This window comes from Pelobates fuscus, chromosome 3 (assembly GCF_036172605.1).
Source record: "Pelobates fuscus isolate aPelFus1 chromosome 3, aPelFus1.pri, whole genome shotgun sequence".
NCBI lineage: Eukaryota > Metazoa > Chordata > Amphibia > Anura > Pelobatidae > Pelobates > Pelobates fuscus.
The window spans coordinates 248714190-248740671 of record NC_086319.1 but is presented as its reverse complement, the minus strand read 5'-3'; the positions used below and the strand labels follow the sequence as shown (position 1 = coordinate 248740671).

General features: G+C 37.3%; 1 protein-coding gene across 1 annotated transcript in view; it reads right to left on the bottom strand.

Moving 5' to 3' along the window:
- Positions 1-26482, bottom strand: part of LOC134601732 (collagen alpha-1(VII) chain-like) — a 414484-nt gene that overhangs the window by 252313 nt on the left and 135689 nt on the right. Inside the window, exons 33-48 of the mRNA XM_063446237.1 lie at positions 26036-26104; positions 22701-22796; positions 17951-17977; positions 16858-16911; positions 16161-16232; positions 14550-14609; positions 13976-14011; positions 13752-13796; positions 13614-13649; positions 13178-13222; positions 11494-11529; positions 10259-10294; positions 9497-9529; positions 8445-8516; positions 2492-2551; positions 1581-1616 (exon numbers count right to left, since the gene is read on the bottom strand). Coding sequence (XP_063302307.1) covers positions 1581-1616; positions 2492-2551; positions 8445-8516; positions 9497-9529; positions 10259-10294; positions 11494-11529; positions 13178-13222; positions 13614-13649; positions 13752-13796; positions 13976-14011; positions 14550-14609; positions 16161-16232; positions 16858-16911; positions 17951-17977; positions 22701-22796; positions 26036-26104 — 813 coding nt within the window. The remainder of the gene's footprint in view (positions 1-1580; positions 1617-2491; positions 2552-8444; positions 8517-9496; positions 9530-10258; positions 10295-11493; positions 11530-13177; positions 13223-13613; positions 13650-13751; positions 13797-13975; positions 14012-14549; positions 14610-16160; positions 16233-16857; positions 16912-17950; positions 17978-22700; positions 22797-26035; positions 26105-26482) is intronic.

Genomic DNA, 26482 nt, shown 5'->3' with positions numbered 1-26482 from the left:
TGTAATGTTTATATATAGCTGAGTGGGGCAGAGGCAATATAGTACATTGCATAATCAGCACTCCTTTGCAAAATCTCTCCTTCCATTATCAACACTCTTTTTTGCATTATCAGCACTACTTTGCCCAATGCATACTTGTATTATCAGCACTCTTTTGGGTACATATACCTGCACCAAACATCTTTATATAAACTTACCTAAATGCTCACCACACAAATCTCCTAAATGTGACCTATTTGTTAGAAGGAAGCCAAAAATAAGCAGCTGGGAGGGACTGAAAGAACAGAGACCCAGGTGCCTATACTAGTTTTAATCTAAATTACTAATGCACTTACCTGAACCGTTGCAGGCCTGTGTTTCAGCGGCAAAATGGGGATTTGAACAACTGACAGCCTAAACTGTTTAAACTATAGGCTTCCATCTGTACCCCATATGCCGTCCATCATCACCATACAAGGTGGAACACAAAGGTATACCCCGGCAGTCACAACTCTGTTGGGCCTCATGTATGCAGTGTACCGCTGTCAACCCTTCAGGGAGAGTGATAGGTTAGACTCCTGATTGCTGAAGGAGGTACCCAGGCTGGCAACTCCTACACATGTGCTGTTTGCTGGGTCTTCAGGGATAAAGTCTTAGACTCAACTGGGCCTCATATATGCAGAACTCTTACCGGTATGCTGTTTGCTGGGCTTCATGTAGACAGTAGATCACATACATCCCCTTAAGGGGTACCCAAGCTGGCCTGTTGCTGGGTCTTCAGGGATAAGAGGCTGAACCCTGGCATGCAGTGGACCATTTTCATCCCTTTCAGGGAGAGGTTGGGTCCGACCCCCGGTCACTAAAGGGGGTACCCAGGGTAGCAACTTTTCATCTTAGTGCGTATTGCTGGGTCTTCAGGGCGTAGAGGCTGAACCCTGGCATGGCTACAAAAATATTGCCTGGTGAGCATAAAAGAAAAATCTAGGCCTGCATAAGCAGACTCCTTCCAAACTGCTTGTGAAGGACAGGAAAAAAGACTGCCTGATAGGTAGGGGGAGGATCTATATATACCAGTTTCAGAGTTCTGTTTCCTGTCCTTTCTGCTGTGAGGGGAGGAGCTACCCATGAGTAAATGCTGCCATGAATAATGGTCAGGAAAGTACATTTTTTTCAAACAAACAAGTTTTTTTGCCGAACTCAACATTTTGGTCCATTCTGAAACAATGTGTTCATGATAAAAAAAAAAAACCCTAGTCTATACTATGACACAAAAAGTATTATTGATATGCTTTTTATTGGACTGACAGAGAGTCTGCCAAAAGATGCTGCAGTCCTTCACTATAATACTAGTAATAGAATAATGAGTATAACTGATTTGGGTATAACAGCATCCAAACCCCAATGAAACTTGGGGAAATGTTTTGGTCTGATAAAAAATCTATTTTGTATCCGATACCGAATATAAAAGTAACAAATTGTATATTTAAGAATGGAATTTGCCTCATAACCTGAAGACAAAATACATTAATGTCAAAATAAACAGAATATAAATTGCATATATATAAAAATATATAAAAAAAAAAAACATGTAGCGAACATACTTTTTGTCCAGGTTTTCCTGACAATCCTATGTTCCCCTGAAAATCAAAATAGCAGTTGTGAAAACAGAGATTCTTGTCCAAACTATTACAATCAACAGATTTCTAAACAAAACAAAATAGTTGCCCTGTCAAAGATAACTTACTGTTGCGTGACACTTAACGATGACAACTATTAGCCCAGATAGAGTTGGGTTTCTGACTGAAAATGTTTTTGCACATCTACGTACTGGATAACAATTCATAGTTACAGCATAATGCAAAATTAAGTAGAATATGTATCTTGCTAGCCCTAGCCACACCTCCCCTGGCTATGATTGACAGAGCCTGCATGAAAAAAAAAAACTGGTTTCACTTTCAAACAGATGTAATTTACCTTAAATAATTGTATCTCAATCTCTAAATTGAACTTTAATCACATATAGGAGGCTCTTGTAGGGTCTTGCAAGCTATTAACATAGCAGGGGATAAGAAAATCTTAATTAAACAGAACTTGCAATAAAGAAAGCCTTAATAGGGCTCTCTTTACAGGACGTGTTTATGGAAGTCTGTGCAAGTCACATGCAGGGAGGTGTGACTAGGGTTCATAAACAAAGGGATTTAACTCCTAAATGGCAGAGAATTGAGCAGTGAGGCTGCAGGGGCATGTTCTATACACCAAAACTGCTTCATTAAGCTAAAGTTGTTAAGGTGACTATAGTGTCCCTTTAATAAATTATTTAACTTTTTTTAGAATGACAGTCAAAATGAATAACAGTTACCAATCATTTTGTATACTTGACATTGTTATTGTGTGATTTTTTTTATGCACCTCAGTTATAATAGTAGGTGTAGTCTGACATACAAGCAATTTCAATAATATAATTGTACACAAGTAAAAATAATGAGAAGGATTGTGAAATGATTTTACTTACTCTTTCACCTGGATCTCCTTTTAAACCTTGCTGTCCTGGAATTCCATATCCTGGCTCTCCCTTTTAAGACAAACAGTTATGTCAAAGAAGGCAACACATGCATTTTTTTTTTAATCCTCCTTCCATACTATACTGGAATAAAATGTGTCTCTTTAGGTTTAACCCGCTTATAGAGTCTTTTGATATTCAGTGTCGTGCTAGAAGGAGTTTTGTGACAACAAAAAAAATGAGTAGACATCAATGCATTATTTGGAGATAACTTAGGCCATTTAAGATGTAAGATCCCTATTTCAGGAAATCCTATTTTCCGTATATTAGCCGCAATTGTACAACCCCACCACATGTGGAGATAATCTCCACCCTCATTATCACATCTCCAACAATTAGGGGTAAACTTATTCACTAAAGAGGGATCCATGTACCAAAAATGTATCACTTTATATTGATTTTCAATTATGTTTGTGCAATGGATATCGCTATTATAGTTTATGGCCACAAGCCACTCTGCTCTAGTAATATCTATATCAAGTAGTTTATTTCATTTCTCTGTGTTCTTCTGGACATCTCCTCGTTCTATACAGAATATTAAAAGATAGGCTGCTGACCTAACTTTAGGTACTAATTTCTCACAAAATATATTTTTTAAAAGGCTCAATTTGTGTTCGTCAGCACTTGTCTTCAGTAAGAAGCCCTTGATTCTTAGAAAAGTAAAAATGTCCTTAGCAGGTAGATTATATTCTAAGTTCAACTCAGAGAAAGATTTCAATAACCCATTGTTATAAAGGTGAGCCACTTTAAAAATACCAGATTTGGTCCATTTATCTAAGTGAGATCTGGAATATTTTGTGCTATTACACCGATACTAATGGTGTCAATTATTTTATCCTGCACTCCCAGTTTTTTCTTTAATTGGGCCCATACCTTAAAGAGGTGCCCTAAAATAAAGCTTTTATCACCGGTAAATAAAGCTTTTATCACTGGTAAGATCCCACTGTTAAATCAAATGTAATTCAATTTGATACCAACTTTCTTCGCATATCTGCAGAGTCTGCATCAAGTAATTATGGCCAATCATGATAGCTAAATAATAATTTTGCAAGATTGGCAAGCCTAGACCTCCATTTTCATTTGTAATGCCATCCTTTTAATACTAATGCGAGGCCTTTTACGCTGCCAAACGAATAAAGAGATACTCCTCTGAGACAAACTTAGCCAGCTTTCAGGTATTAGAATAGGGATATGTCTAAACATGTAAAGCCATTTGGAGATAATATACGCTTTGACTGTATTTATCCTTCCAACCCAAGATACATTTGTATTTTTCCATCCTTTTAGAACATAGTTTGTCTCCTTTAGTAGGGCCAGGAAATTTAGTTCCAAGATGTTCCCCGCCTCTGGAGAGATCTTAATCCCCAGATAGGTAAACTCCGTCCAAAGACAGTCAAAGCGTTGACGCAACTATTTTTTTAAAAGTCTTTTTATATTTAGGGAATTCAGTTTATAATTAGATATTTTAGAATATTCAGAGATTGTGTCCATCAGGGGGGCAGAGACTCCTCAGGGTTCGTAAGAGTGAAGAGGATGTCATCGGCATACATGCTAAACTTATATTTTCTCTGGGGTAGTAAATATCCACGGATATTTTCATCTGCTCTTATACGAATTGCCAAGACTTCTATTGTTAATAGATACAATAATGGAGACAGTGGGCAACCCTGCCTAGTTCCGTTCCCCAGATTAAGCCAGTCGACACGTGTGTTTTCCTTGATGGTTCTAGCAATAGGGACACTATACAGAGCTTTTTTTGCCCTGCAGAATAGAAAGCCAAAGCAAAACCTTTCTAAAAAAAAATAGCATTATAAATCCCCAGTCCACCCGGTCTGCTTTTTTGCGTCTCACACAGTGGTGACTAATTCTTTATGTTCTTTCTTAGCTATATCGAGAATATCAATTATTCTTCAGATGTTTTATTATAGAGCTTCAATGCAAACAAATATATAGTATAGTTAGACAACATATACCACCGGGGGCGCCACAATCACAAGCATGTGAATATATTTACCACATTGTAGTCATGGGTATTCATGTAAAGAGATAAAAGCAAAAAATATATAGTGACGTATTTAATAGCATATAAAACAGAATAGTAAAAAAACAAATACACTCACAAATGTAGTTGCACAACAAGGACATATGTCTTAATTGTGCTAAAAAAGCTTGTCAGCCCCTTCCTGTGCTAAAGTCCCCTTTTGCAGTAGGATCCCAGTTCCAAAGACTCCAAAGACTCCAAATAGTGGCTAGTTCAAGGCTGGATATGATCCAAGGATTGTAGGGACACTGGCAGGCTCTTTATTTTTATTTTTTATAGTGCTCTCCCCTCCCCTCCTGTCCTTCAGTGTTCTCCCCTCCCCTCTTGCCCCATAATGCTCTCCCTGGCTCTCCTGTCCCTTAGTGCTCTGCCCACCCACCCCTCTGAGCTCCCCCCTCATGTCCCTTAGTGCTCTCCCCTCCCCTTCTGTCCCTTAGTGATCTCCCCATCACCTTAGTGGTCCTCTCACTTCCCCCTAGTGGTCCTTCCTGCCCCCTAGTGGTCCTCCTTCTCCCCCCTTTAGTGGTTCTCCCTACCCCCCTTAGTGGTCCTCCCTCTCCTCCAACCCCGTTGTGGTCCTACCCCCCAAACCACTTAGTGGTCCTCCCTCTCCCCCAACTCCTTAGTGGTCCTCCCTCCCCCCCCTCTTAGTGTCCACCCTCCCCCCCTCTTAGTGTCCACCCTCCCTCTCCCCCCCTTGTTAGTGGTCCTCTCCCCCCCCCCTTAGTGTTGTTATCCTCCCTCCCTGTTGTGCCTCCTACCTATATTTGTAGCGTGGCTGGGCGGCGCAGACCGCTGTAAAGGAGCTTCTGTTTCCTGTACCCACCTGGACTGAAAAGAAGTGCTCTCTCAGTGAGCACTTCCTGTCTGTCCTGCAGGGTACAGGAAACAGATGCTTCTGTACCACGGTCTGCGCCACCCGGCCATGCTACACTGAGTGACAGGTAGGCGCAACCCAATTTAATCAAATGCCCCCTTATTACAGCTTTGTATGCTATCCATCTAATGCCTGGATATGCTTGCATATTTTCCAAAAAATAAAAACCTGTCATCCGATTAATATGTTCGTTATTATTTTCGCTGCTCAGGAGGGCCTCGTTCATTCTCCCCTGTCTTGAATCCCTCTTCTGGGTATCCTCTACTTCCTATAGGACCAATGTCTTTATAAAAATGTTCTTAACACAATTAATGAATTTAATATTACCAACTAGCATATCAATTCTTGCATAAGAACAATGTCCATAGGAAAAAATTGTAAAGTCATAATTTTGGGGGTGTAACAATCTCCAAACATCATATAAGGCTGCCTTTTTCAAGAGATTGGAGAGGGCCCTAGCCCTCCGGAGCAGCGCGCCATCCATCTGTTCACCTGTTGGAATCCTCTTATCCCATTCAGTATCCATTAAACAATTGTAGTCTCCCGCAATTATCAATCTGCCCTTAGCTATTTGTTCTATTTTCTATAGGCAGAGTTGTATAAGCATATAATCAAGAGCCTAGATAACAGCGGGCCACCTGTCTAATAAATAAAATTATCTTCCCTCTTTATCCACCCCTTATCATCTTCTTACCCCCTACCTTCCCCCTTGCTTTTTCTATCTCTTTAATTTTCATTTGCCCATGTCCTTACTTTACTTAAAGTGAAATATTGTTACACAAAAAATAGCAATACTTGTGCAAATCTCAAACATATTTCTTATTCATATTACCCAGTTATACATCAGACAACCTTTATAATGCCATCTTGTTCACCACTTGTGATCCCCAAACATAGCCGTATAACATCTATTTAACTATTAACCTGAAACTATATCAGTGTACATTTTAATAAGGGGTGATTGTAAATTGTTTCTGGAGAATCTAATTCCTACTAAATTATTTTCAAGTGATCTTATATCACGGAAGTATCTATATTAGTGCTATTCTTGTAATCTGATATTATTCTTTTTTTAAATCTCTCTCTTCCTGTTACTCTTGGTAGCCATTTCTTAATTACACGTATATACAATTATTACAAGGATTTCTTTTGAGCCATATGGATGCCTTTAGGGGATCTGAAAAAAATTCTGTGCCATTCCCCTGCAGTGCTATTAATTTAGTCGGGTATGCTCATTTATACTTTATCTGATTATTTCTCAGGAATTTGTTACTGTCCCAAAAGATCTTCTTCATTTCCTTGTATACCAGGACAGGTCTTGGAAGATGTTCAGTTCTTGATAGGTGTAATTTGCCTCTGTCTCAGTTTTAGATCTATGTTTAAGCATAACCTGTTCTATGATGAAAGCATATGATGACGTCTCTAAAGGCCAAAGTTGGTATCCCTTGGTCTGGCAAGATGGTGAAATCTGTCCATTATTTTCTTGTTTGACTTAAAAGCCATGTCTATATCCCGAAAGTAATTAAGAAGATATTCCTGTAATTTTTCTCCTGTGACTTGTTCGTTGATCCCTCTAATACAGATATTGTTCTGCAGACTGCGGTCTTCTAAGTCACATATTTTTTTGTTCCATTTCTCCATATATAGTAAATAATTGGTCATATTGTGCTTGTGTCTTCCCTTGTTGGAAATTCACCGCCTCTAACCTTTCCTCAATATTTATCCCTTTTTTGGTTTATTGCAGCAATATATTTTTTTTATCTCTTTAACATTAATTTGTAGCTCTAAGGAGATTTTTTCAAGTAAAAGCTGTTGACTTTTTTCCAGGACTTCAGAGAACATTCCCAGAGAGAGTATTTTCTCCATCTTCAGCTTGGATAAATGAGGCACCTTCACCAATTTCACCCACACTAGGCTATTGTGGAGTAAAAAAGTTTGACAGCTTTTTTTTCAGCCCTGATATCTTTGTTCTCTTTTTTTATTTTTTTTTAATGGCACGACTCTCAGGATTCTTTTTTGAGGCCTTTATTCAAGGTTGGAGCAGATGTGACTTTCTCCTGTGTATTTTTTCCCTTGCTGTTTCGCCTTATCTCCTTAGTTTCAATTGGACCTCTAGACTCAGAGCTATTCACAAACTGCACATACGTTTAATATGGCTTATTCCTTTAAAAAAGATAATATATGCTCAGCTTAATGTGTACTTAAAAAATAATATATAGGTCTCTCTTCTGAAACCAATTGGGTAAGATATGCCACAGAGTACATAAAGAGCAGAATATTATGGAGTGTAAAAGAAAAATAAATAGTTTAGTACTCATCTATTTGTGACATTGAATGAGAGAATTCTGGTTCTCCAGGTCTTCCAGCCCGTTGGTTTCAACAACACTCTCTGCAGACCCTTCTTCCGATAACTCCCCTGCAAAAGGGGAATGAATTCCAGCAAGGGCGCTATCTTTTATTCACCGTCCGAATTGAATTGTTCCCTCCCTCATGGGTCTGGTATGTAATACCGCAACCACGGTGTGCTCCGTCTTCGTCTACCGGCTCTCAAGTTTCCAAGCTTTTCTAAGTTTTCCAAATGTCTCTGACTACCGCATGGCATCCTCCGGCTACTGGCTCACAAGCTACCATGCGTCTCCGCTTCTATCGGGCTTCACCCTTTGCGCCACCAGAAGCGTGCGTGTTACATCATCGCTCCTCGCAACACGTATTTTCTGAATCATTGATATGATGAGTGTGGAGGACTGGTCCTTATGGAGATTTACACAGAGGTGCTTCTTTGGTTTAGTGGTAAACTAGGAGCAAGCACTAGATGTGTAGAACATTCCAGTATTGAACTGTATAGTAGAGAGTGGGTTCTAGGTGCATAATCTTGACTTGGCTGTCCATATATTCTCAGAATGAATTAATTAAACCATTGGACAAACACATTATGAATATATACTGGAAATACAATTATGTCTCCCAGTGTTGCTTTTTTTTTTTACCTTCACTCCTTTGTCTCCTTGGTTTCCCTTAAAACCTTTAGGCCCTTCTGGGCCAACTGGTCCAATATCACCCTATTAAAAAATATGAAATAGAATAGGGGTTTTTATTTAGATTATACATTGCTTTGAATAGAAAAGATAGAACAGAATAAGTTATTAGTGACAAAATACAGAAATACATCACTTGATATATAGTTAATTAATCACGCAAGTTTTGAAATAAGCTATAAAGGTGGGATATAAAGGTTTCTTTCTTTCTCTCTTTCTTTCTTTTTTTCTATTTTTCTATTTTTAAGAATAGCAAGGGATTTTCTTTATTACAGCTATTAGAGATTGTCTTTATTCTTTCTGTAACTACAACTCGGAATTTTAGAAGTAGAGTTTAGAGTTGCAATGCAAAATTTGGTTTTGGGTACTAATGACATTTGAATATCCAAAAACCTTCAATTAATCATATTAATACTCACTAGCCTACAAGCACTTTTCTGTATTTTAATCACCTATAACACTCTGAGGTGAGCTTTCAAAGCTCATTGTGTACAATCTCAGTTCTGCTCAGAGCTGGATGTTCTGATAATTGTAGTTCAGTTATCAGCTTTCTACTTAGAACAGCTATTAGACAAATTACAACTGCCAAAAACGTTTTGCTTCCTGATGACATTCCTTTCTTCCTAGTGACATTTACAACAATTATTAGTGGCCACTGCAGATTTGAAAGTAGAACCAAAAAAGGACCACTACACAGGTACAGAAACTAGCAAGAAGTATTTTAAAATAGCGGTGGTACAACAAAAAGGCAGGGTTTTACATATTTGGAATGTAGTAAATACAGCTAATTATTTAGTTCAAAGAAAATCATAATTCAGGTTGTTGTCTGGAGTATCTTTTCAATAATGTGAGTCCTTTTTTGGTCTTTACTTAGTGGTTTTGTTATTTTACTCATTATGGAATACAAGTTACATTTGTACAGTGACATTTTTGGGGGGCCTAATGAGGGCATGTATTGCTAAATATTATGCATGCTAAATGAAACGAAAACGGGATTTACTTACTCTGGATCCTTTTTTACCAGTAGGCCCAACTACCTGTAGAGGGTAAAACATGTATATTTACTATTATAATAATTCATTTTATGTAATTTAAGGTCATTAGATGATGGTAAAATAGACCAACAAAAATGTGAAATCATGAATGAAAAAATGATATTTACAAATAAAAGTTATCCTGGTATTTCATTAATGTATATATACTGAGTCTTAATATTCCAGTTTATAATTTTTTTCTACATTATTATTATTATTATTTATAAAGTGCCAACAAATCCCGCAGTACTGTGCAATAAGAGGCATGTACTTGCAACAAAACAGTATGGACAGACAGGAACAGAGAGTGCTGAGGGTCCTGCTCAAACAATCTTATATTCCTAAAGGGGAGTGGGGTAAAGTGGCACAAGAGAAAAGGGTAGGATGTATTTCATGTACAGGAAAAAGTAGGCTACTCGAATAGTTTACAGTGAAATGTTTTTTGGATGACAAAGTTGCAGGAGAGAAAGCAATGGTGGGTTACCAAGGTGTGGGGAGGGAAAGCTATTAAAAGTTTAATTGATATGCTTTCCTAAATAAAATGGTACAGAATACTACATGAAAATGTAATTAATACGTAGGATTACATTACTGATAAGTGAGGTTCACTTAATAAGCTTTAAAGCACTTTTACCTATGTATTACCTCACTTTTAATGCCATCATAATTCTCTGTATGAAATAAAATAAACATTTTTTAACAAACATACTAAGTGAAGCTGATAATAGTTACCCCCATAGCTGGAGCTCCAGGAAACCCTTGCAGACCCTGCAAATAAATGGATATTTTTTTCAAATGCTTTAATTTTATCTTAAATCCAGTATTGGTGCATTTATAGAGTTTAGTGCTAAATGAGGAATAATGTTAACCATTGGGTGTCAGATTGGGAGGGAGATTCCATGATTCCATATTCCAACTATTCCTTAAATTGTTTTGAAATGTGACAGGGTGCATTAACCTGCTGAAAGAAGCCACTGCCGTCGGGGAACATCATTACCATGAAGCGGTCTGTAACAATCTCTCCGTAGGTGGTACCTGATGAAGCATCATCCACAAAGCATCATCCACAGCCAGGACCTAAGTTTTCCCAGCAGAACATTGCCTAGAGTATAACACTGCCTTTGTCAGCCAGCCTTCATCCCAAAGACGCACTCGCACCAAGTCATCAGACCAGGCAACCTTGTTCCATTGCTCCATGATCCAGTTCTGATGCTCACGTCCCCATTAAAGGTGCTGTCAGCGGTGGACAAGGATCATCATAGACACTCTGACCGGTCTGTGACTATGCAGCCTCATACACAGAAAACAGTGACGCACCATGTGTTCTGAAACCTTTCTGGCATGACCAGCATTCCGTTTTTTTTTAGCAATTTGAGCTTTAGTAGCTCTTCTGTGTAAATGGATCAGAAGGGATAGCCCTCCCTCCCCCATGATCCTGACACCGGCTGATTGGTTGTCCTTCCTTGCAATATTTTTGGTCGGTACTAACCACTAACCCACGAGACTTGCCATTTTGGAGATGCTCTGGCCAGTCGTTTAGCCATCACTATTTGGGCTTTCTCAAAGTCACGCAGTTCTTTTCGCTTGCCCAATTTCCTGCTTCCAACACATGAAATTCAAAAACTGACTGTTCACTTGCTGCCTAATAAATCCCATTCCTTGGCAGGTGCTATTGTAACAATATAATCGATTTTATTAATTTCACCTGTCGCTGGTTTTGATGTTGTGGCTGATCAGTGTATGTAGGTACACAGACCAATGTATGAGCATTTTTATGAAGTTACATGATATAGTTACTGAGATAGACACAAAGGACCGATAGTTTTTGGTCCCAAACAAGAACTTTAATTCCTAAATGAGACACATGAAGGTATGATATTTGCACATGGTAAAGTTATAAATCTGAATTAATTTTAACACAATAGTACATATACACATCTCCCACTATCTGCTAATGCATTTCTTACCTGATCACCTTTATTGCCAATAGGTCCAGGAAAACCCTGTTTATAGGTGAATAGAAATGATTGTCAAACATTTTGTGCAGTAAAGTAAATAATCATGTTCAGTTAAATGTATGCATATGAGAACAAAAGTTCATGGTTTATGTGTATTAACAACACTGGATACTATCCAGCACAGCAGAAGTCTTGTAAAATGTAAACAGCTACTTGCAGGACTGGGTTAAGGGCTTTACAGATTTGGTGCTGAGGATTTTAGTGTGCCTTTTTATGGAAATGCATAAAGTGGAAAACACAAACTAAAAAGGTTAGTTATCTATTTAAGTGATTTAATAGAAACTTATTGAAAATGCTCCCTCTGAGTTCAGAATAGAAAACTGGATTATTAAAAGGACAGTACAGTCACAATAACTAATACAGCATACTGAAGTGCTCTAGGTGAATAACGCAGGGTTTACTCTGTTGCCTAGATCCACCTCGAGTGACTGTCACTCTTACAGCTAAAAGAGGTACTTTTCTAGCCGAGGATCTGCAGAGATTATTCAGTGTCTTTATACTCATGGAGATGTTGAATGCTCTTGCTATTGATGCAATACATCTCTATGAGGAGATGCTGATTGATGCAGAGTGGCAAATTTCCTTGCATGTGCACTAGCCACCCATTGCAAGTTTTCTCTTCTTTTACAGGGCTTTTTTTTTTTAATAAAAAAAAAATTAAAAATATGGGAGGGGAAAGAATCAAGTGTCTAATGGGGCATGACAACATAAAATAAAGATATAAAAAGGGTTGGAGTAACATTTAAAGTCCAGTGTTGAGTGTGCATGAACATTATTTCTATCATATACACCTTTGCTTCTGTAGCTGGAAGTGTCAATTCATTTCTGCCTATTCTAGTTCTTTGCTAGCACTTCTAAGTAGCCCGTGGCTAATGGGTTAAACACAGGTTGTTAGCTACAAATTGAGTTTCTATCTTACATTATTACTTGGAAGTACTCCAGACATCAGTTCAAGTAGAGATAGAACATGTCCATACTAAATCTATATACCTGTAATTACAAGTTACTGATGGATTAAAGGAACACTCCAGACCCCTAAATCACTTTAACTTGCTGAAAAGCTTTATGTGTGAAGATTTTGTCCTATTTTTTCATTTTGGAAAAAGTGCAGATTTCAATAGAAATTAAAATTTTATAAATTAACCTGGTTACACCCCCTGGCTTTTCAAGCAGACAACCAGTCCTGTTACTTCCTGATTTGGTTAGCTCAGTGGAGCTAAACTCAAGAGGCACCAATTGCCCAGAGCACCTGCCTTGCAAAGACTTCTCATTGAGCTGCATTGGGAAGTCTGTGATTGGACAACCACAGAAAGTCTGGGCGGGGTTAAAAGAGGAGAGCTTGCAAAGGCAGCAAACAAGAGAAATGCAGATTTTGCAAGTTGTTTTTAGATATAACTGCAATGAAAAAATGCATAATTAAATGCATGCAAGTTTTCTTTTGGGGCGTATCTACTAAACAGTTATTTTTATTTATTTTGTATTTGGGGAGTGGAGTGTCCCTTTTAGCATTCTACAGGCTACATAATTCAAAGAGTTTCAGAAGATATTAAAATCCTATGGCTACTGATAGATTTAATGTTATAAATATACAACATAACTATGACAAAAAAGTACAATACATTATTTTACTTACTGCGATTCCAGGGGGTCCACTCAATCCAACATCTCCTCGATCTCCCTGCACAATACATTTTATTTATTTATTTTCGAAAAAGGATAATTCATTTGCATCTATCTGTGTAAGCTTTTACCTGAAAGTAAATATTCTTGCTTTGCTATAACAAGTCACTATACATGTTATAACAGTGTTAACAATAAAATGTGAAATGTTCAGACATCATGGACCGGATTCGCTTGGTAAAGTAATAGTTTACTCTGCTTATTGAATGGGAATCTCCCAGATACTTCAATAGAAGAATTGTTATACAGTAAGACAAATAAACCCTTATTCTGTTAAGAGAATACAGCCCCACTTAGGAATCTTAAACAATTAACCATACTTGTAATAAGAACTGTTGCATTCAAATGTCTAATAAATCACGCCGAGTCTGTGTACATATAAATCTAACCTTTTCACCCTTTTCTCCATCTTGACCTTTTTTCCCCTGCAAAATAAAATTATGTAAATCTTACGTGGAAATTAGATAAATATGCTAGATGAAATTGTTCCTGATTAAGTTGATTATACTAAATTGACAAGTTCTTACTCTTAATCCAGCCACCCCTTCAATTCCTTGAATTCCATGTGAACCCTAAAAAAAGTACAAAAAGGGTATATTATTGTTAATATTATTATTTGTAAAGTGCCTACAAATTCCGCAATGCTGTACAATAGATATATAGGTGGTGTATCACATGATATCACTGGAACATAGCTGTAAATGTAATCAAAGTAAAACCACGAATAAATGAAGTTCTGTAACAAATGTACCTTCGGTCCAGGTTGCCCAATAGGTCCCATAGAACCCTAAAAAAGATTAACAAAACTTTTATAATATTGTAAAATTCATTTTCAATCAGCTACTGGGTTAATCTCTTACCAAACTATGGAATATTTTACAATTGTGTTATCTTTATTCTTCCTTAATACTCTCCCTCCTTAACTGTATATTGTTATTTTATTTAAATGTCCATAGATTATTCTGGCCATGTTGGTGCCTTATGATCTTTGATGCTATGATGTTTGTACTTGAGTCTGAATGTTGAGTCTCCTTATGTGTTACAAAAAAATGCCACAATGTATTACTTGGCATTAGGTTTGGAATTCTGTAACCACGTCTATTTTTTAACTAAACATACACTTTAACTTGCACGAGTACTAAAAATAAACCCATAGTCTTCATCTACAATAACTATAGTTATATATATATATATATATATATATATATATTGCTGTGTATCTGCTTGCAAAGTACTATGGGGGGTTTGATCTAGCAACAGCTAGTGGTCCTACATGACTACCTATGCCATCAGCTATGTAATTAACATCAGCATGCACATTATACCTTGTCTCCTGTTACTCCTTTTAACCCAGGTATTCCTGGAATACCAATCCCAGCTTCTCCCTGTTAGAAAATGAAAGGATGGTGAAGCATATATCATGGAAGATGTTAAATGGCAAAAGTAAAATATATGACGGAGCTGTCTTCATGCTAAAGTTAAGGCTTATTTTAGTGGTCCCGGTAGAAGGAGACTATAGCCACTTCTTTTACTCCAAGAAACATTTTTTTTAAGTGGAAACTGAATTTCTTTATTATCTGTCCAAATATGTGTAATGCATGCCATAGAAGGATGTGGCTTGTTTGAATATCTGTAGGCCTTTCAGGGTGTCCAAATCACCATATACGTTAATTTGGGGAGTACCTTTAGACACATAAACCTCTTATTTATTAAAATTTTTTCAATATGATTTTGCTGTATTATTAAGCACTGTAATGCTCATTTCAGTGACTAAACAGAAGAAAACTGTGGTACAGTCTCTAGAGTATATTGGGGTTATCCACACAACCAAGAAGTTTAAGCCCCTTCCTTGAAGCCATCAATAAAGATAAAAGTGGAAGACATGTATGTCTGAACTAATTTAAAACATTACTTTCTCGAGAATGCTTAAAAATGCAACTCTTGCCAAAAGCAAAGTTTGAATGATCAAAATATTTTTAGAGATGTATCACATCATTCTAAATAGTACCAACATAATTGAAAAGTAAATTAAAGAAATCCCCAAAGAAAAATTATTAATTAGGATGTAGAAAGAGTGTGAAGGAAATATACAAAATCACAGATAATAAATTGAATTCCCTATGTGTAATACCCCAAAGTCGTCACTAAGGGGTCATAGTTAATGTCCAACCATAGTTTCAATATCTGCCAGACTTATTATATCAAAAACTGGTAACAACACAGGTAACCAGTAGGAAAGTTGATGCCTAAATATTAAAGATATGACAGATTACAAAGTATAAAAATATATCAAATAGAGAGGCAAAAAAGTATGTCCAAGAACGGCTGTTCCCTATCATAGCCTGGCTAAAAAACTGTATAGTATATGTATCCCTATTTTATTTGCCAGCCGACCTGAGTATTAAAAGAGAATGCAAATAGTGGACACATGAAAGGGAAAATCCTCAACTCAAATCTACTAACACCCATTTCATTCCACCACCCATTCTTCATATGACCATCACTGACATTATTGTTGTTATTATTATGTTACATAATATTTGTGTGAAGATTCAAACTTACTCTGGCCCACACTGGCTGACATTCCATCAAGATATAAAGTCCAAACAATCGACCAGTCATCTAAAAACCTACATGAACTCACTAACTTGGGAGAAGCCACAGACGGTATCAAAAGCTTTGAATAATGAGTTCATTGGTGCTCCACAGACCAGACTATAGAAAAATACTAAATATCACAGCAGTGGGCGACCCCAGCCAACAACAGCTTCATCAGATGAGAATTGTGGACATTTTCCCAGTGTTCAGTGTAATAGATCTTGCAACGTGTTTTTATTTTTAATATTAGTCTATAAGGTACCAGTATGTCTATTAATAGTGCAGTTTGTATTCATATTCATATTCAGAAATCAAACTCCCTAAAATAGTTATCGTACCTTCTCCCCTTTGTTTCCTGGAACTCCTGGAAATCCATCAAGCCCAATGGGTCCAGGTAAACCAGCCCTGCCCTTTAACAAAAATGTTAACACATTCAAGTCAATTATCAACTTATCAAATCTATGCCACCTGCATAATATATTTATATATATGTGTATATATAATAACGTGAAATCACTTCTCGAGTCAGTTAATACATTCATATATTTAGAACATTATGAAACTTTTTAGAGCCATCTTGTCCTCAAACTTCTTTCTATTTTCTATTCTAAGTAGAGATTAATCAAATATCTAGAGAAATAAAGAGTTCTTTATATTTTTGTAGACATTGATGTGAGTATAAATAAACATAGGCTGATTATTAACAAAAAAAATTAAAAAAAAACCTTTGGAATGTCACCCAAAGACTTGCACTATAACTACTCTACTTAGCTGAAGTGGTAATGGCATTTACAGTGTCCCTACAAATAATGACAAAATTGTCTCGGACATGTGCATATGTGGATAATTCTCAAAGAGTAAATCAATCATCAGGTTTCTATGGCAATAACTCCACTTTTAGAACTTTGCATCCGAATTTCTCTCTAAAAATAACCACATTGAATCGTACCAATTGGGATATAGCTGAGCACCATATCACCCAATGTTATTTTCAGACTATAAAGGTAAAAGGTAATTCATGATTAAGCAACTTACAACATCGCCATGGTCCCCTTTGTCTCCTTTTGGTCCAGCTTTGCCACGTAGACCCTAGAAAAATATTAAACATTTTTATTTGAGACCCTATTAGTGATATAATAAGAGAGCAGAGTGTCTAGAATAATAATCAACATATGCTTTTATAGTGATCAGTTATCTGGTAATGTCACACTGCTTTAAAAGGCTAAGTTCGAATCCCACCTCACCAGTAAGTGTCCTTGGGCAATATTCTTAGAATATGTATTCGCCTACCTCAAATCCTCATAGATTGTAAGCTTGTTATACTGCACACTTAGGTGTGTGTTTACTAAATGGTGAGTTATGGTGAGTTGATAAACCATAAAGGCTAACTTGGTCTCCATTTTGCCATCATTCTTATCAGTTATTATCAGTTGGTATACTGCAGAGAGTTTCTATAACATTATGGATAGTTAGAGGGAACTAGGGTAAGGGAGTTGGGAATAGTTAAGGGAATCATGGGACTTACAGTTAATAGCAACATAAAGGCATGCACCGCCTAACACTAGGTTCAACTTACTCTATGTCCTCCAAACCCTAAGCAACCTCTAAACCTAATAATAACCCACCCCAAAACCAAATCCCCCAAACCTAACAATAACTCCCTAAAACCAAAGACCCCTAAACAGTATGGTGACATATTGCAGCACATAGAAGTGTGGCTAACTCTGTAATGATACGTATCACTTAAACAACGCAGTAATTCAATCAATAATTCTCTTAAATGCAGTGATATAATTTTGTTGCTACATTGACAACTTTTTAGTATTGACATTTGATTCACTGTGGAGCTGGAATTACAGAACAATGTGCTACAGATAGACAGACAGCATATACAGTATAAATCAAAGTAAGATGTTTTAAAAAGGGAACACAGGAAATTGCATTAAAGTAGACACAAATCGGAAACCACCGGAGGAGCTGTGAACCTGATCTGAAACATGTCAGCGCACGAGAATGCAGACATTTCAGGAGGCAGAAGGAATAATTAATTTCACTCATAAAAGTGGATATTAAATGCATTATTACTGCACATGGCTTGTATAGCAACAAATCAAATCAGCTTTCTCACCTGGTTACCTGTTTCTCCAGGTTCACCCTGAAATAAAAGGATATGCAGGTGAAATTCACTGAAACATGTTGTTAGTAGTGTAGCTCAACCAGGGCCGGATTAACATAGGGGCAGATGGAGCTGCAGCTCCAAGCCCATGCCCATGGAATAGGCCCATTGATAAAAAAAAAAAAAAAGATTTTTATATTTAGTTTTTATACTCTTCACATGATCTTGCTTAAGTATGGAAACTTAAGAGGGATGTATGGGAACAAAACTTGAGTGGGCTAGCTGACAATGAAATTAGTTAAGGTAAACCTGACAGCCACCAGAGGCATTTTAAACCCTGCAATGTAAACCTTACCGTTCCTGCAAAATGTCAATGTTTTACATTGCAGGGTTAAAATGACAGGGTCTGTAGTATGGGTACCTACAGTGTCCCTTTAACTTGCAACTGCACATTTCCATGATAATTGCCGCATAATACTATAGTTCTATAATCCCCCCTCCCCCCTTCTTTGACCATAGCACAAACTGACTTACAGACAATGAATAATGGCTGGCAACTAGGTATGCATACAATTGAAGTCATTTTTTACTTCTGTCCAATATAAAAGCACTTCAGACATGCTCAGATATCCCCCTAGAGATGACATTTGAAGTGCTCAATTTAATATCCAACAGGTCATCTGAACTGTATGTCAAGTATAAAATAGTTCAAAAGTCCTACAATCTACCCAAAAGTTGCTGCTTAGAAAGTAAATTAGAGGTAGTGCACTAAAGTTTAATTTCTGCATGGTAGAGTGTTTTTCCAGAGATTCAGGGATTGTGATTTCAATCCCTACGTTTTAGTGAGATGCAATTATCAAATCTATATTATTAACATATTTAGTGAATGCCCTTGAAACTTGGCAAACTACATTGGAATTTTCTGTGCTGACAATTGCAATAATTTAATGCTTTACATTCTTTATTTAATAATATAATTGATTGTATCAGAGTGTAGTGTAGCTCATTTACCTAAACTGATACCTAAGGTCATTTACCTAAGCCTGCATATTGCAAGCATAATTATATATTTTAATCCATTTCAGAGATGTACTGCTTCTTTGTAATGTGCTAGTTATATGTCTGCCATTCTAAGGGTAAAACCAATGAAATCGAGGTTTGCTTCTTGTTTTCTTTTTGTTTTTTACTTTGACAGCTATTTTTATATTTAATAATATGAGGCCGACAGATTAGGAGGTGGGGTGTCCATTTGCAGGAGAGTCATATTTCGTAGGTGGAATCTGCCGGTCCCACCCACCACCATCTTAAACTTCACCAGCCAGCACTGCTTACACTTCCAACCAATTGACTTTGACATCTTCCCAGTACATGACATAGTATCATTTTCTTTTGCTTTCCTATCTATTTTACTCTGTCATCTGCTGCACTCTTCCAGGATTACCGTTCCATTTTATCTAAAGCCTTTTTATATTAGCTAATTGTAAAGGTATAGAGCAAAACACTGTAATATTATGAAGATAATACATTAAAAGCTATGCAAATATGTGAGATGCTTAACTCTGAATTTGCCTCACTTACTGCACATTTTGCAGATTCTCTTAACTGAGATCAAATTATTTATTTTTGCTTTTGCATTTATTGGAACATACATTACTTTTTACCCCTCACTATTTTCTGTGTTGGTGAGACTAACATGTACTACAAATATATCCAAACATAAGTTGCCAGTGGAGAGTTTTCCTTGAATACCTTCTCTATAGAGATGTCCCGAACGGTTCGCTGGCGAATAGTTCCTGGCGAACATAGCTTGTTCGCGTTCGCCATGGGTAGCGAACATATGCGATGTTCGGTTCGCCCCCTATTCGTTATCATTGAGTAAGCTTTGACCCTGTACCTCATAGTCAGCAGACACATTCCAGCCAATCAGCAGCAGACCCTCTCTCCCAGACCCTCCCACCTCCTGGACAGCATCCATTTTAGATTCATTCGGAAGCTGCATTTTTTTTTTTATCTTTTTATGTTTTATCTTTTTTTTCAATTCTTTATTTTTATTTTGGTTGTGCATAAAATAACATTGGGCTTGCCCAGCTCCAACAGCTGTTGCAAGCATTTCTTTGACAGGCATTACAAACATAAATACTGTGAGTACCCACTTTACCATGTTATATCTATATTTGCTTTGTTATCTGGTGCCGCACTCTAGCAGCCCATGAGGGCGTAAGATTAACCAGCTAGTGTCCCGTACGGGCATAAGACAGACAGTACAGTATAGCTCGCTAGTTGCCCATGCGGGTGTAGGGAACAAACAGTAAGATATATCACTCTGGTAACTCATGTGACGTTAAAGGTAAGGCACAGTGATAATGCTCTCTGGTAACTAATGTGATGTTAAAGGGACACTCCAGGCACCCAGACCACTTCTGCTCATTGGAGTGGTCTGGGTGCCAACTCCCACTACTCCTAACCCTGTAAGTGTAATTATTGCATTTTTTTATAAACTGCAATAATTATTTTGCAGGGTTAACTCCACCTCTAGTGGCTGTCTACTAGACAGCCACTAGAGGTCTCTTCCTGGTCCATAGCACAGGAAACCTGTGCTAGAGCGTCGCTGGACGTCCTCACGCTATGTGAGGACCTCCAGCGTCGCTCAAATCCCCATAGGAAAGCATTTAAATTCGTTTTCAATGCTTTCCTATGGGGAGACCTAATGCGCATGCTAGGAATTGCCGCGCATGCACATTAGGTCTCCTCGGCCGGTGGGCGGGATCAGTCTCGCCCGCCGGCCGATGGAGCCAGTAGGAGGAGCGGCGCAGAGGAGGAGACAGCGGCGAGGGACATCGCCGCTGCCTCAGGTAAGTGACTGAAGGGGTTTTCACTCCTTCAGTAACTGGGGATTGGTGGGTGGGAAGGAGAGGGACCCTCTAGTGCCAGGAAAATGGATCGTTTTCCTGGCACTGGAGTTTCCCTTTAATGATAAAGCAGAGTGATAATGCTCTATGGTAACTAATGTGATGTTAATGATAAAGCACAGTGATAATGCTCTCTAGTAACTCATGTGAAGTTAAAGGTAAAGCACAGTGATAATGCTCTCTGGTAACTCATGTGAAGTTAAAGGTGAAGCACAGTGATAATGCTCTCTGGTAACTCATGTGAAGTTAAAGGTGAAGCACAGTGATAATGCTCTCTGGTAACTCATGTGAAGTTAAAGGTGAAGCACAGTAATAATGCTCTCTGGTAACTCATGTGAAGTTAAAGGTGAAGCACTGTGATAATGCTCTCTGGTAACTCATGGGGGGTTAAAAGTAGAACACAGTGACAATGCTCTCTGGTAACTCATGTGGGCTTAAAAGTAAAGCACAGTGATAATGCTCTCTGGTAACTTATGTGGGGTGAAAAGTAAAGCACAGTGATAATGCTCTCTGGTAACTCATGTGGGGTTAAAAGTAAAGCACAGTGATAATGCTCTCTGGTAACTTATGTGGGGTGAAAAGTAAAGCACAGTGACAATGCTCTCTGGTAACTCATGTGGAGTTAAAAGTAGAGCACAGTGGGAATGCTCCCTGGTAACTCCTGTGGTGATAGGATATACACATTGTTAGTAACTCTTGTGAGTTTAGGTTATGCCCAGTGGTAGCGTACGTTAGCGGTTGATACATGGTTCCAGTAAACACATCGATAGTACATATTAGCGACTCAATTAAAATTAGTGTAGGCACTCTGGGGAGACATGTAGGCAGTTCTTGTTGAGATGTATTAAGCACTTTGGTAGCACACTGTAGCGTCTCATGGAAAGTCAAAACAACGTAAGCACTTTAGTGGTGTGCGTTAGCCCCTCAAGTGAGTTGTTTATATGCGCAGGGCTCGCGGGCTGCACTCATGGGGTAGTGGCTGGCTGCTCATTGGAACATGTGAGCAGTTTATACGAATATAATATTATATATTATAATTATATATTATAGGAATAGGACTTCTTAACACACCTTATAATAATGCAGAGAGAGGCAACGCAGAGAGAGGAGTCTGAAGAAGAGGAGTCAGAGGAGGAAGGTGGCTTTGAGGAGGTGGAAGAGCAAACACAGCAGGCGTCCCAGGCGGCTTGTTGTCACCTTTCGGGGACCCTTGGTGTTGTGCGTGGCTGGGTGAAGGAAGAGACCTTCAATGACATCAGTGAGGACAAGGAACGGGACATGACTAGCTTGGTATCCAACCTTGTGCAAATGGGGAGTTTGCGGTTGTGCAAATGGACTGTTTGCGGTTGTTTGCGGTGCGTTAAATGGGGATTTTGGTCTGTCACTGTGAAGCGGACGTAACCCTTACACTACCTGATCGATACAACATCACACCTGATGTTTTAAAGCACGTTATTCCAAACAATTTAGGAATGTTAGGTGATTTATGCCCTTTATGGATTAAAACCAGACTCTGCATCAACTATGTAATTTTCCATGGGAGTTTTGCCATGGATCCCCCTCCAGCATGCCACAGTCCAGGTGTTAGTCCCCTTGAAACAACTTTTCCATCACTATTGTGGCCAGAAAGAGTCCCTGTGCGTTTTAAAATTCGCCTGCCTATTAAAGTCTATGGCGGTTCGCGAACATTTGCGGAAATTCGCGTTCGCCATTCACGAACAGAACATTTTATGTTCTTCTCTATCATAAAAATTAACCGATCATCAGATTTAGGGGGTAGAGGGATTTTAGGCTTGATCAATTATTTTGTGCAGATGTTGACTGACAGATTTTAGTAAATAGTTAACTCAAACCTTTATTGAAAGCCCAGGGGGTCCCTGGGGGCCAGGAAATCCTGGAAGTCCTGGTGGTCCGGGAAGTCCAGGGACACCTGGTTGACCTTTGGATCCCTGCAAAGCAACAAGTTAATACATTGTAAAGATGCAACATAGCTACTTGTATCCCACACAAGTTTACCTGCTTCTCCAAAGTTACAATATTTCTCACCCTTTCCCATGATGTTAGGTAGATCAGGTAAGGGAATATAATCAGGGAATATAGGGGAGACAGAAGAATGGATAAAGGGAAGTAAATGATTGAATTGATTAAATCAAAGAAAAAAAGAAAAGGGTTATACTTGAAACATGGCAGTGACTAGCTGAAACAATTACACATATCAATAAACAAATATAGACACATAGTTTACTTAGTTACTCTAACCAAAAAACAATGTTTTAAGAAAATACTAGTCTGAACCCCCAAACCTTTTTTTTAGAAAAAGGAAATTCATGTTAAAATCTACTTCTACTGCAGCACCAAGGCCAAATTATTCCTGCAGGCCCCAGACTCCAATTTTGCAAAGAATTGATATTAGCCAGCTGGAGTCACATCTTTGGCAGTCAGAGTGGTTAGCGAAACGCTGCTCATGAAGCCTCCACGCACCATGATCACTTCAAATGACTAAAGGGGTCACGGTGCTTGGCATAACCCTTTAAATGAATGTGTCTTGATACCAATGTGTTATGAACCAAAATTTCATGTCACACTAAAGAGAACCATTTAAGTAGTTGCTGCCAGCATGTTTGAAAATTTAAATTAAGGGACCCTCCAGACCCCTAAAGTGCTTTTGATTGCTTTATACGTGAATAGGGTGCCCCCTTTTCTACATTTTACAAAAAGGTAGGTCTCAGCAGAAATTTACATTGGTACAATCCCCCTCTCAGTAGAAATTTACATTTTAATCAGACAACTGGTCCTGTTACTTCCTGATTGTTTGGCTCAGTGAAGCTGAACTCAAGAGGCAGCAATTGCCAAGATCGCCTGCCTTGATGAGACCCATCATTGAGTTGCATTGGTTTTGTGTTTGGACAGCCACAGAAAGTCTGGGTGGGGTTAGAAGGGGAGTGCTTGCAAAGGCTGCAGAAAAGAGATTTTTTTTGAATGTGGGCATTAGGGTATCCCTTTAAATTAGTTAAGATTATGTCCCTTATTTCTTTAATACCTAGCTTTGATCCGTGAATCCCTAAAAAAAGAACAAACGGGTCAAAACCAGCTGTCTGTAGCTCAGCATTTGGTTCATAAGAAATCCTAACCTAGTTCTCTTTGTTAAAAGCTACCTTTAAAACAACTATTCATTCAGATCCTTTTTTTTGTAATGCTTTATTTTTGTCGTGCATTAGTAAACAAAGCATCCTGCATTGTCACGACAACACATGGAGGAATATGCAGAATTCATTTTAGTGTTTTGAAACACTAATATTTGTGTTTGGCGAAGTCTCCCAAGTAAAACAGTACCCCCCTATGTACAGGTTTTATGGTGTCTTGGAAAGTTACGGGGTTAAATATAGTGCTAGCAAATTAAATTCTCTGAACTTTCTGCCTGGGTTATTAGGCAGGTCCTGCAAATTGTAATTAATAAAATGACTTAATTATGTAAAAATATTACATAAATATATATGTAAAATTACAATATACATATATATATATATATATATATATCATTTTTTCTAATTATTTTTATTTATATATAGGTATATATATATAGTGATATATTCATATATATTTATGTATAGATATTGTAATAAATCCTTGTATTCAGGCTATAAACATAAATACTTGCCGAGTGCTCAGCCTGGGGCTTTAATATCCAGAAAGTAGTAAGAATGGCAGCACTCACGGTCTTCAAATAAAACTTCTTCTTTATTTAGCAAGGTTAAAACATAGCATCAATGTTTCCGTCCCTCTCTGGGACTTTCATCAGGATCAATACCAGCTGCCATTCTTACTACTTTCTATATATTTACGTATATAGATATGTATATATATATATTATTTCTTCTAAGTGTAATTTGATATCAATATATATATATATATATATATATATATATATTAATATCAAAATACAGTTAGAACGAAATTACACATGTATATATATTTTTATTTTTTTTATTTTTTGACGTATTTATATATTTATTTATTTTATATTATATATATAGAAAAGTAGTAAACGGAGCACTCCTTAGGGAATTTTGAAGTCGTGAATTTAATCAATAATCAACATTTCAACCCTCCTGGGTCTTTATCAAGATCATGATGATCAATTGATCTTGATAAAGACCCTGGATGGTCGAAACATTGATTATTGATTAAATTCACGACCTAAAAATTCCCTAAGGAGTGCTCCGTTTACTACTTTTCTATATTTGGTACTGGAAGCACCCAGGTTTTGCAGATTGTATTTGTTTATTGGTGGTGAGTGCCGGAGATAGGACTTTATATATATATATGATTATACTTATATATACTTTTGATTAATATCATTCTACATGTATTTTGATATTAATATGTATATAATGTATGTATGTGTAAGTGTATATATATATATATATATATATATATATATGACCTAAGTATATATTACTTAATTTTTACACAGTTTTTTTACTTTATTAAACTTTATTACAGACAGCAGGGGGACTACCTGTCATTCCAGGCTCTCCCCCTGCTGGCACTGCTATGGACGGCTATTCCGTATGACTGGTCCACCCTACAAGTGATAGCTGAATGCTTGTGCACTTTAACTACATTGTGATTTTTTTTCACTGTTGCTATATATCACCTTTACAGTGTTTTTGGTGTATATACACTTATTAGATAGTGTTTTAAAGCTACAGCGCACCTTTTTGTATGTATTGTTATATTTAGTGTTGTTTGAGTTTCATATATATATATATATATATATATATATATATATATATATATATATATATATATATATTTACATATAAACATAGCAACTATGTAATGTATATAGGAAATGCGACCTGTATTAATGTGCATAACAAACTTGGCATCCTAGTATTGTTCAACTACAGTCACCTGTACTACTTTTTTCATTATACACGCAACAAATTAATAAAAATTGTTGAATTAAAAAAAAACAAAAAACATTTCATTCAACATTTTTCATGGGAACCTAGAAAAACGCAATTAAATTAAAGAGGTATAATCCAAGTTTGCTAATTTGTTTGCTGCTACATGGCATTTTGGGAGTTTTGTAAGAACACAATATTTTCAGTTTGCTGTATATACAAATGTTTTTGCTATACAAAACTCAGTGCAGTGGTGACATGTACGTGAAAATACTTACTGGAACGCCAGGTATTCCACCAAGACCACCCATGCCATCTGCTCCTGCCAACACGTAACCAGGCTCTCCCTACCAGAGAAATAAACAACACTCGGTTTCATCATATATGGCTCTAGAATGGAGAGAAAACTTGGAATTTGGAATTATTAATGATGCTATGCTAGGTTACTTTAATTTTATCAAACGTGTACATGTTTAAAATTTGTTGAAGTAAATATAAGCTGGCATATTAAAACAATAATTTTTCAGAAGATAAAGAATTAGATATTTGTATATATTGTGGTTATATAACTTTCGTACACAGAAAAATGGAAAACCTTGGAGCATAACCCCCAGGGTTTATTCAATAATCCCAGACAAAGAAGAATATCCACACAATGGGAACAAAAGTCATAAAACATAAAATAAAGTCAGATAAATGTCTGTATACATAGTTGGTAAATACAC